Source organism: Megalops cyprinoides, chromosome 9, assembly GCF_013368585.1.
Source record: "Megalops cyprinoides isolate fMegCyp1 chromosome 9, fMegCyp1.pri, whole genome shotgun sequence".
In the NCBI taxonomy this organism is placed as follows: domain Eukaryota; kingdom Metazoa; phylum Chordata; class Actinopteri; order Elopiformes; family Megalopidae; genus Megalops; species Megalops cyprinoides.
The window spans coordinates 21395519-21407585 of NC_050591.1; the positions used below are offsets into that span (position 1 = coordinate 21395519).

Here is a 12067-nt window from a genome sequence, read left to right on the forward strand (position 1 = left end):
CAGGGCTGTCTCACGGGATCTGCACTCAAATCTCAGAAGAAGAATTTATCTTGCAAAACGGAATGGGGCTGAACACCAAAGGCAAGCAGAGGAAAAACAGCCAGCTGGTCATTACCAGAAGTTACGTAACTGTCCCAAACTCAGAGCAGCCTGAGCAGAGCGTGTGTTTTTATTTTCTTCAAAGTCTACTCGGAGTAGCGTGACACTCCTCCGCTGCCAGAGCAGGAGGGAACGCATCAATATTTGAACTCTGTCTCGACTTCAAAACCTGGAGCTTCTAATCACACTGGAACTGGGACTCCAAATTGTCAGTAATTTTCCAGGAAATCGAAAGGGACAAGTGGCAGCGCTCTCAAAACTGTCTCAGAAAAGGAGAGATGAAAAACCGGTTTCGGGTTAATTAAAACCATATCTCTTCCAGTAAGCCATGCTATTTCATAGCACGTAGATGAAATTCATTTCCACAGAAAATAAAGATTAGAAAAAAACAAGTTCAATAGAAAAAAACTCACTGACTCACACACATGCATGCTGCCTGTCCATCATTCAGAATCCATGTGTGAGTGTGTAGGACAAACTAAGAGCTATTCTAATATTCATCCTTCTGCACATGATACTATGAAGCTATGGAAGCAAATTAATGAGGGATATAGCCTTCAAGCAACTACTGCATATCTGAGCAGGGTATCACACGTAAGTTGGACCTGAGCTAATATCATGCTGGAAATGAGTAACAGGTAGATAAGCCTGTCTGCCAAACAAATAAATGACGTAGTGAATTCTCACATGAGTAGCTAAAGTTTGGCACATTTCAAGCTCGTTTTACAAAGAAAAAAGAATTTAACAAACAACAAGTGAAAAAAACAAGTGAACGTGAGAAATTTCTTGCATGACGCACACTTTGAGGAAGCAAAACCATGTGCACTCCATCGCCCCCAGCTTACACTTTTATTACAGACGTGTGCCGACAGGAAGACACACAATCCGAGAAAATTGAAACTGCCAAGCACACCCTCCAGCACGGATGAATACATTCCTTCACAAACCAGCAACCATGAAACAAGACATACTTGGGCATAACCCTCTGGCATCTTCACCTGAAGAGCAACTACTACATTTTATGATGTCATTACAACACATTAGTTAGCTTAGCAGATACTTGTATTCACAACAGGATCCATTTGATGAGGTTAGCTTTTACTTGTGCAGCTGAAGTAGTTTTCAAGTAAAAGAGTACCTCACAAGTATTCAAATCGACAACCCTCTGGTGTGGTTTCCCCAAACAATGGAACCCCCCCCCCCCCGGGTCTCTCCTCTCTAATGTCACAAAAAATGCTCATGAGCTCAGATTCCCAAGAGCTGAGACTAGAACCAGGAATGACTCCATGCGATAGACCCACCTCTTCTTCCTGGTGACGATGAGGACGTCATTGAAGAGGAAGAAGTAGACCTGCTGTCGTGAGGTGCGCTTCAGGAAGATGCCGTTCTCCTCCACAAAAGCCGTTAGCTCTCCTCTTTTCACCATCCACCGGGATGAGGAGACCAAGGGGAAGGGCTGGGGAGAGAGACATGGGAGATTTTTGTAATCCATTCATTACAAAAATCTAACGCTGGGGGGTAGGGGGAGGCAATCTTGTCATTACAGACAACTACCACCAGGGGGAAGGGAGGGGGAGAGACAATCCTGTCATTACAAATATGTACCACCAAGGGGAAGGGCTGATGGGAGAGATGATCCTGCAGTTACTAAGGGGAACCATTAAAGTTAGTTAAGTTCAACTCAGATATGTTAACAAATTGGCCAAGAATGAACCAGAGAATGCAGTTGCAAAGAAAAGACCACACACATAGGAAACATCTATACACCCACATAAAACCCAAACAATATGTGCAGCCAATGTATTGTCAAGATTATGATATTTGCTGAGGTCTGAAATGATATTAAAACCTCTGGTTCTGTACCAGTTGGTTTCTACCAGTTCTGTTCTGGTTCTGTCCTTTTTTTGAGCATCAAATACCCATCAAATGCTTGGACAGGCAGGAACAGCTGGGTGAATTTATTTTTTCAGAGTGCACTCATAACTCCTCAGCCATCTGTCCACCGAGCATACTCACATGCCTCTGGCCACCTACCCACTGAGCATGCTCACAACTACTCGAATATCCCAATGAGCATTCTCCGAGCCTCCAGACATCTGCGTGCACCAGGTGTGCCCAGCACCACTTTCCCACACTGCTCTCACACACTTGTGCCAGCCATGAGATAAGGGAAAGTATGTCTGTGTGTGCGTGTGTGTTTGTGTGTGTGGGTGCATATATGCGTGTGAAGAAGAGAAAGAGGGAAGGAGTGAGTGTGTGCATGCGTGAGTTTGCATCCAATGTGTGTGTCAGAGCGGACATGGGAAACCGTTCTGTACCACCATTAGCTGAGTGTGGCATTTAGTCTAAGGAAAATTCTTGAGATATCACCAATTCCAGCCCCTCATAATGCACCCTTTGCAGAGCACTCAGCTGCAAAGCACACAGGGGGTTTCAGCAGATCCTGCTATCAGCTCCTCCCTTGTTTGAGCAGTTACACAATGACTCATCGAGACGTTCGACCAAAGGGCAAAGGGCAACTGAGAGAGCAGTCCAAAACAGCTCTGGGGCTCAACCTCCTGCGACGTTGGTGTGCTACCAGCTCATACCAGGCACTCCGATTCCACTCACTGCCACACCAGTGTAAACTTCTACCACAATGCCTTGCCTTCCAGGTATGGTTAAATGGTAAAAACACAATAAAAATGTGGCAGAGACTGAGGTAGGAAATCTGATTAGAGATCTCAGAGGCCTGGTCTGAAAAAGTCCAGTACTGAGAGTTTTTTGAAGGTACAAAGGGCCCAGCCAAACAAAGGCTGCATTAAGCAGGGCTCATTTTGGTGTGTGGAGGGAGTTGGGCATGTACTGGAGGCAGGAACAGCCGTGTGTGGATCGATTAGCGTGTGACAGTGAGCAAGAAGGAGACAGCAGTGAATGAAGCATTCTATCTGTACTGGAACAGAACAGAGCTGCAGCCCTGACTGCACATGCAGGCACGCACAGACACACAGACACACACAGACACACACACACACACAAAGAGCTAAGGACACTCACTACACATGAATAAATACATAGATGGCAAGAATTGTACAGGTACACTGGGACCTGTATGCTCTGTGGTGGTGGAATATTATGTTCATCGGAAGCGGTGTCCTTAAGGGAAACAGTACAAAACCAATACAACTGGCTAACAGAACAAGAGAACTGTAAATTCATATGATGACAGAACTGGGCTTTGAACCAGATGACTGAAGATTTGAATCCCAGCTATGGGAGTTGTACCTTTTATTGTTATTATTATTATTATTATTATTAATAATGAAAATAAATTGAGCCCACTAAATATGCTAGTGTCCACATAATGGTTACATAACCATGCTGAAGCACTGGCATACTCCCACATGCATACTAAAATACACGCCCACACAGACATTTTCACCTACACACTGAAGTGCATTCTCCAGCTCTCACACAAACGGCCTTGCCTTTGCTCACAGAAAGGGCTTTAATGTCAGAGCCTGTGTAATGTCTGAGGCAGTAGAAAGCGTTTGTGTATGTGTGTGAGTGTGTGTTTGTTTATACAAGTGCCCACACATACGCGCGCACACACACACACACACACACACACACACACACACACACACACACACACACACACACTCAGACACACACGCAGACCACTAATGGAGCCTTATTGACTGAACATAATCGGATGAGCCGGAGATTCAGAGGGGGTTTGTGTGCTGATTGTTCACACACAGGGTTGGGGAACACTCTAACACATGTGCCATGTAAGGGATAGTTAACTTTACAGGGATCTGTTCTCAGACCTGCACCTTGTGCCACCATTTTCCAGATGAGCCACCGCTGAGTGTTTTTGCAGAGCCGCCGAAATTCCAGCTGTAATGGAGTTATGTAAAAAGGTTTTTTTCCCCCCTCTCAACACTTCACTCCACATCACCTGGAGTTTGTTAGGAGGCAGGAAAGGCCTTGTCGAACCACAGAGCGGGGAAAAATGCTTTTAGAGTCAATTTGGAAGGATATCTGCAGAGAGGAACAGCAATGCTATTGCTCCCTCTGGTCTATCTCTGTGTCCTTCACAAATGAAGCGCCTCGCTCTGGGTACAAATCCAAAGATTGCCATGGTTCGTTAAGGCAGGACGGTAGTGGTATTGTGCACCAGTGGAATGGAGAACATTCAGTTCAGTGAGCTGTGTGGTCCTGGACAACAGTTCTCCGCAGCCCGGGAAAAAGAAGTCGGTCACAGGCAGGGGGGAAAAAAGGTGGCAGTCACAGACTAAGGAAGAGGCATCGGACACAGAGTAGGGAGAAAGGTGTGGCTGGTACCTTGATCTTGAACTCCAGCTGAGAGTTGATGGTGTACATCATCTCTGTCCTCTCCATTCTTCGGGCCCCTTCATTACACTGACGTACCAGCTACATGCACAAACACAGACACGCACAGTGAAAAAACAGTGAAAAACATTAATGGTTTTTCATGCACTTTAAATGACAGTAGTTGTGTCACAGGTCACAGGTGAAGTGAAGAGAAGGTAAAGGAAGGTAAAGGAACAATGACTCACCTTGCTGACGGACTGAAGTGCCCCCTTGCAGGTGTTGTAATGGACGGAGTCTTTGGGCGTCTTCTGACAGATGGTCTGTAAGGGATGAGACAAGAGAGAATCCTACTGATGACACTAAGACTCCAATCTCAGGCAGTGAGCTAGAGGCCACTGATCATCCTGATAAAAAAAACTAATGAAGCAAAAACATATATGAACACAGACCTACATCAAACATGCAAGTAAATATCAGGCTATATTTATTATCACATGCAATAAAAAACGCTGTTTTTTTCTTTGTTTTTCTTCTCATGTCTGGATGATATTCAGGAAAGTCTCTGTAAACTCTCCTACTCCAAGAGTTATGGGGCCAACAGGGGTGGGGGTTGGGGTGGGGGTTTGGGTGGGGGGTGTAAAGAGAGAAAACTCTAAGGGGTTCCTCCACAGCTCTCCCAACAAATACTCTACCGGCTTTAAAAGCTTCAGGGAATCTCGAGGGAATGGATGCGAGTGAGAGAAAGAAAGAGGGGAGAGAGAGTGTTACAGAGAGAACGCAGACACAGGGGGAGAGATGTCTACCCACAATTCCTAGTCCTACAGCACATACACTCATCCTCACGAGAAAAATGTGTGCAGTATCAGCCGTCCATTTTGCATGTGCCTGCCACAGTCTGACGAACAGAAAGTGACATAAAAGCACCTTTAAGGCGGTATCTTTTTCATTTCTTTCCGCATACCATTCCTTAATGGTAAAATGTTCTCTTATTAATTCAAAGGGGGTAAAGATGAGGAAGAATCCTTGTATTAGGCACAATGTGTATGAAGTTCTGATAGTGGCAAGCAATCAATAAAAAACATCAAAAAAATGGCTGATTACTGCAAACTCTGGACAGAGAAGTAGACAGATCTTCTTGGATCAATAGATCTTAGTTTCATTTTAAAAGACATTAATACAGCTGTGAATAATGCGTACAACAGCACAACACCTTGTGCTTCATCAGGTTCACATTGTTGACAGGAGATTTTACAGGAAGGAAAGGGCATTGTGCTAACCCCTCGCCACATTCCAATGGTAACACCTGCAGTAGGTTGCCCAGTGTATGGGAACCATTTTTGATCAGTATGCTGGTTTCACATGTTCCTGCAAAAATGTACTTCTGCTCAAGACTCCCATTCATTCCCATTCAGAAAATCCTGGGACTTCCAGAGATGGCCTAAGACCTCTTCTGTCCTCTCATTCAACTCCTGTGAGGGTACAATTCCCACATACTTGGGAAGTGAGGATGAGGCGAACATAGGTGAAAAGGTTCGGACTGCGTGTACTCCTATAAACCAAACTGGTTCATCTTGTGTAATACTAAAAGAAATTGAACTGAGCTGAGAGAAGATAAGGAGAGAAGGACAGAGCAAAAAAGACAGAGAAACACATTGAGAGAGGGAGAGACAGAGGGACAGACAGAGAAATAGAGAGAGGCAGAGACAAAGGGATAGAGGGAGAAAGGGACAAAAGGAGTTATGCTGGAAGGAGATCTGACAGAAGTAAAACTGTAGACATTAGTGTTAAATCAGAGCCCTGGTTCTAGAAGACTCCTTCGTGTTCCAGGCCGGTGCATGACCACCTGATTCAGCTGTCACTCTCTTTGACTGAGTGTTCAAATGGAATAGTGCCTTATCTTTCTTCTCATCTCACTTACTCTCATTGCTTCTCTTACTTCTCTTTTGTTAATCATGTGGAATATGTGAACATGGTTAAGGCAGGAATAACTGTAGTTTGATCTTTGATGGAAATGCAGATGGTCCCTTTGATTAAAAAGGTGATTTCCATTCAGCTAAGTGTCCTGGACAGGAAGCCATCCCCTTTAACTGTATACAGTATGCATGATCAACAGGTCTGTAAATAGAGGGAGAGAGTCCTGTTTGTTCTGTTTGTTTAAGAGCAGGCACTGTGCTGATGCACACATATTTGTGTTGTATAAACAAAGACACAGAATTAAGTCTATTTTGACAGGATTAGCAAGATACTGTGGGAGAAGGTCCTGGTGTCTCGTGTGGGGTGATGGTAATGTGTACAGAAGCAGCACCGGGCATTTCACTGACCACATTTGCAAAAAACAGCAATGTTCATAGGGATTTGTAGCAATTGTTGTATATTTACAAATCACAGGGGCTGAGATCTTGCACCTTGGCATTAACTTCAGAATTGGAAGACAGCCACGATCTTTCATTTGAAAAGTTATGTAAAGGGATTAATTGCTGGATTAATTGCCGGTCTGTAGTGCACAAGTAGCCTGGGTTTGACCCCCCATTCTGGAGGGGTTTCACCCAGTATGGAGCATCGTCTACAGGAAACATCTATGATAGGCAGCAGCAGTACCCTAGCAGGGCACTTGCACAGAACAAGCGCTACCTTTAAGGACTTAAATTGCAGCAATAAAAAAGTCAGACTGTAGGGACAATGTTCCACATCTGTTGAGCAACTAGTAAAACACTGAATTGCTCCAATAAAATGTAGCTGTGAATATGGATAACATGTAAAAACGGAAAGGACGACAATTTCCTTGACCCCCAAGTAATTCCCAGAGTGTTTGTGGAACCTCTTCCACACCTTCCTGGTCTGATTATCAGCCTTCCATCTGAGCAAATGAATCAGACAAACAAGTGGCTGGGAAAGAAACACACACATCACAGGCCTATGCACACTGACTCCAGCAAGTAAGATACAGGGGCCAAAGTGCAAGGGGCTTTAGAGGGTGCAAAAGCATATGACTCCAATAAACTCTACTTGATAAATCCATGAAACCTGCTGCCAATGAAAGAATGATATATAGAGGGACAGATAGAGACTAATCTGGACTGACAGAATCACAGCTGTTGTAAAATGGCCCTGGTTTTTCCAGCCATAGGCTACAAGATGCAGCAAATCTGGTTTCTGTCATATACCTGCACATCCTATACCTACAAAGTCTGTTCCTTATTAGCAGTCTGTGTGAGACCCCAAGGACAAGGGTTGGTATACTTTGTCCCTGCTTTATTGGTCCCCTGGAACTGTCACATTATTATATGTCCTCTGTGACACAAGCTGTATCATTATCTATCCCTTGAGAGTCAGTATCTACCCCGAGACAACTCAAATGATTATCTGTGCCCTCTGAAGTGTATGGTACATCACTATACTTCCCACCAATGTTTCTGTCACAACATCAGCCATAACACCTGTGCCACATTCTTATTCATTCACTGTGCACAAACATGTTATCTAGGTCAAGGAAGCTCATGCAATCAGGGACCGCACAGCACCTGAGACAGCTGCTGTGAATACATGTATCAGGGAACAGAGTGAAAGAGACTCATCTGTGCCTTGAAGGGTCTGACTGGAGGTTAAAAGGATAAAGAATATATGCAGGATTGTCCCTTTATGAAGTTCCCATAAACTTTAAAGCGGAAACATGAAGGTAAAGTCAGCATGCAGCGTGAGTGCAGACAGTTCTCCCAGCCACAGCCTTAGCTTACTCTCATAGGAAGAGGTGTGTGCAGCACAGTCTAGACAGTGTAGCAGTGTAGCACTGTGTAAACATGTGACTGTGGCATCTAAGTAGAGACGAATGAATAATAGTCAGAGATGGGTTGGGAACAGGTACAGGGGCAGGGTCACACTCACATCCATTAAGAGCGGGAGGCGGGTCACCCTCTGCATGGGCAGGATAAGGAAGGAGATCATGGGCAGGTTCCGACAGTCCGTGTGGCCTTCGATCCGGATCAGAACCTCCTTGAAGGCTGGACTCCTGGTGCTGCAAGGGGAGGGAGTGGGGGTGAGGGGATGTGGCCACAGCACAAACAGACCTCTCAGCTGGCAGGAAAAAAAGGAATCTTCTCTGTCAGGGCTTTTCTGTAAAACTGATCCTATCATTCATCGTCTGTGACAGATGGATTAATAATTAAACCCCAATACAAGGTCACTTGACGGTGCCTCCGGTCCATTACACAATATCAGAATGCCTGAACCATACCAGGGGCTTCACTTATAGCATCTTTACTGGAGTAGGTGCCTATTTGTTGCTGTGAATTTTGTGATACGAGTGTGCTTTATGGTTGTGGATGTTCTTACTCATACTCTTACATGCTGTGGAGCATAAATTTACAACTTTTTACAGTTACAATATTGTAACCTAAGGCTTGAACCACACAGGCAGTCAAAGCAGGGAGAGGCAGCCTGGTACTCACACCAGCCTCTGTAGTGTCCGCTGCTGGTACACCTCATTGGAGCAGTACGTCACGTAGGGGTCAAAGGTTGACTTGGCATGCTTGGCAACAATGTCGCTGATGTCATCAATGAGGACATTCTGCTGATGCCTTTCCTCCAGATCACTAAAGAACCTGTGAAGAAAAAGGCAGAGGAGAACGTCAACAGAGGGGACAAGGATGCCATAACGGTCCACACATTACATCAGTGGAAGCTAGTGCCTCATGCTTCAGTCATTGGACATGAGCGCACAAAGCCAGGAAGAGCTGATGAGACCCCAGTTCCAGCACTGGCCAAACATCACAGAGCAGGAAAGGTCCAGAATAGATGGAGGGCTTCCGGAAAACAGCACAACATGCCAAAGGGCTGCTGCATTTATGTCCGGACAGGGAGCTCCAGTCCCCACGGTGACAGGCAGGAAGCTGTCACATGGTCATATCCCGGCGTTCTCTATAAGTTCAGGGCCATCTGCAAAGCCACCCTGTGACCCTCCTAGCAGTGACCGCTGTTCCGGAGCACCAGTCTGGTAGGCCACCAATCAAAACCCTGTGTCTATTCCTGGTATTTCTGCCACTGAGGCCAAATTTTTGTCCTCCCCTGACACTCGGCCCTGTACCCTTCCTAAAGGTGTATGCAGCCCTTTAGCTTCCACAATGGCAACCTGGTCACACACTCGTACATTCTGTAAAGAAAAACACCTCTGCGCTGACCTTATTTTTACTCTGGGGGAGAAACTTAGCATTAAAAAAAACATTGAGCAGCCACAGGTCTGTTCAATTCGGCCAAAGTTCAGTAAGAGTTTCATTAGCTTTGCCCAGCACTAAGTGAACAATTCAAAGAAATAGTTGCCAGCTCAGCATCAAAAGAGTCTCTTCAAATGCTGTTGATGCTGGTCACAATGCAAACAAGGAACAGAGCCAACCCTAAAACTGTTCATGAACAAATGTCATCTGTGGGGAACACTCAATTAACATTAAACTCAAGAGCTGTTATATATGACACTTGTCTCTTCATAGTAAAATTAGGCTTCATATTAAACCATGCACGGTCTAAATCTATAGCAAATCAACAAGAGGTAACTAGAAATGCTAAAATCCAAAACCAAAAAGACCTGAATCCCAACACCTCAATGGCGAAACTCCCACAGGATTGTGTAAGCATTTTATTATCCTTTTAATGCCAGTACAGACTGGAACAACTCCAAGCAACTAAAAGGTTACCTTAGAAAATGTGCCCAGTCTACCATGCAGTTGGTCATGAACTGACAGAGTGAGCAGCTGTCTGCAGCTGATTCTACATGTAGAATCTTGGTTGGCTTTCAGCAATCAGCCCTTAACTGCTGAGCCAATCAGAGAGCAGGCGAGTGTGATTTGGCAATAGCATACGAGTTTCTGCCTGAAGTACACAATTTAGCTGAAATTATAGGAAGTATTTCCAGAATTCACTAACTCAAGGAAAAAGAGGAAATACCCAGTCTAAAAAAGCTTTTGGTTCCTTTTCTACCTCCTGGAAAAATAATTGTATTCTTTTTTTTTTTTCAAATTGTAAAACACATTTGAAAAATAGCGTAGAGTCGTAATAGTTGTCAGCCCCAGGCTAGCATAGTTAACACTGATCTGCACATCTATGAGCCAGACTGCAGCAGACATGCTACTGCATACTCTCTGCACCACATGAACCAGAAGTGGAATGATGTCACACCCCAACACCCTGTTCGACCAGAACTTAATGCATTACAGATAAGAGATTAAAGGATTCAATGTTTAACATAGCCTGAAAAATAGAGAATGCAATGGTTACATTCCAATAAACATACAGGAATTTTCCAGACCACACTCAGTTAGGCACACTGTTGATACAGCTATATAATAACAACATTAAACAGAACAATGAAAGGATTGATGCAATGACCCTGCCAAACATTACAGCACGGCAACAAAAGTACTAATCATCATAATAACATATATCCATTTTACAGGTGTCCATAAGAAGAACAAGTCCTCCAGCAGAAAAGAAACCAACAAAACTAAAACATGAATGCAGCTCCAGAGGAGGCGCACTTCAGCAGAGTAACTGAAATGTAGCAGAACTGGAATGGAAATGGAATGAGCAAGAAAAATTAAAGCCATCAAATCAGCAGGCAGTTTAAAAAAAAATAGCCATAGCTGTCATAGGCTTGTATCTGCTAACTTCATACAGATTTGGTATCTCAACCAATCACCATTTCACACACGTCTATAGGCTTGAACAAAGTATTACAGAAATCTGACTCCTTGAGTAACTGGTCCAGTGAGACCAGTTTTCAGTCTACAGAACAACTTAGTAAAGCATTAGTTAGCGCCCAGCCCAGCACTTCTCCTCCTCCAGCACGCCTGAGATTAGTTACCTGGAGAAGGTGAGCACACTGCACACGCTTAGTGTCACCCAGGGATGAGATCAGATATGCAGCTGGACCGACTGCTATATCCGCAGGGTCAGCACCTCAACTAAAAGATGGCTTGTTTCATCGGTGACACATTCTGACAGCTTAAATCTGAAACATTGGTACTGTGGTATATCTGTGATAATGGCATGCTGTAAACAATTCCTGCTCTGGTCCATAGAAGGCTCCAGCCTGGTATGACTGCAACTTGCAGCTTTCATGACATGTAACCCTTACATGTGCTTTATCTGTCAATTTTTATAAAAAAAGAGATAAAACATCATGAAAGTAGCTGTTCTGTCAGCTACTGAGTCAGGGGAGCTCCCCAGTAATACAGATTTTGGCAGGAAGGTAAGTTGTTTCTCGGGAATCTGATTTCTGATAATACTTCGCTGAAGACTGAACAAAAGAGAGACACATCAAGAACTCAGAGGAGGAATGCGCTCTCCATCTTTCTGTGTGTGTGTGTGTATGTGTGTGTGTGTGCGTGTTGAGTGCATACGCGTATCAAATCACTTTGCCTTGAAATTCCCTTTCGATTTCACATGAGGTTACATTTCTTTTTGAAGGAAATGCAGCTGAAGTGGATCAGCATTTGGAGTAGCAGAAATGAGGCATGATTGGAACAGTGTTTCCCTGGTCCTGTGTCTGCTGGTTTTCATTCCAGCTTAATTGCAATTAATACGGCTTGACTGAACTGTTAATAGAATACAGATCATTATTCGTACATCTCTACATTTATTTGCTACTATTATCTGGCAA

At 44.2% G+C, this 12067-nt stretch overlaps 1 protein-coding gene across 1 annotated transcript in view; it reads right to left on the reverse strand.

Moving 5' to 3' along the window:
• LOC118782866 (rho guanine nucleotide exchange factor 26-like) overlaps positions 1–12067 on the reverse strand; it is a 35269-nt gene that overhangs the window by 12260 nt on the left and 10942 nt on the right. Inside the window, exons 8-12 of the mRNA XM_036536475.1 lie at positions 8865–9017; positions 8302–8431; positions 4665–4739; positions 4429–4518; positions 1401–1555 (exon numbers count right to left, since the gene is read on the reverse strand). Of these exons, the coding sequence (XP_036392368.1) occupies positions 1401–1555; positions 4429–4518; positions 4665–4739; positions 8302–8431; positions 8865–9017 (603 nt within the window). The remainder of the gene's footprint in view (positions 1–1400; positions 1556–4428; positions 4519–4664; positions 4740–8301; positions 8432–8864; positions 9018–12067) is intronic.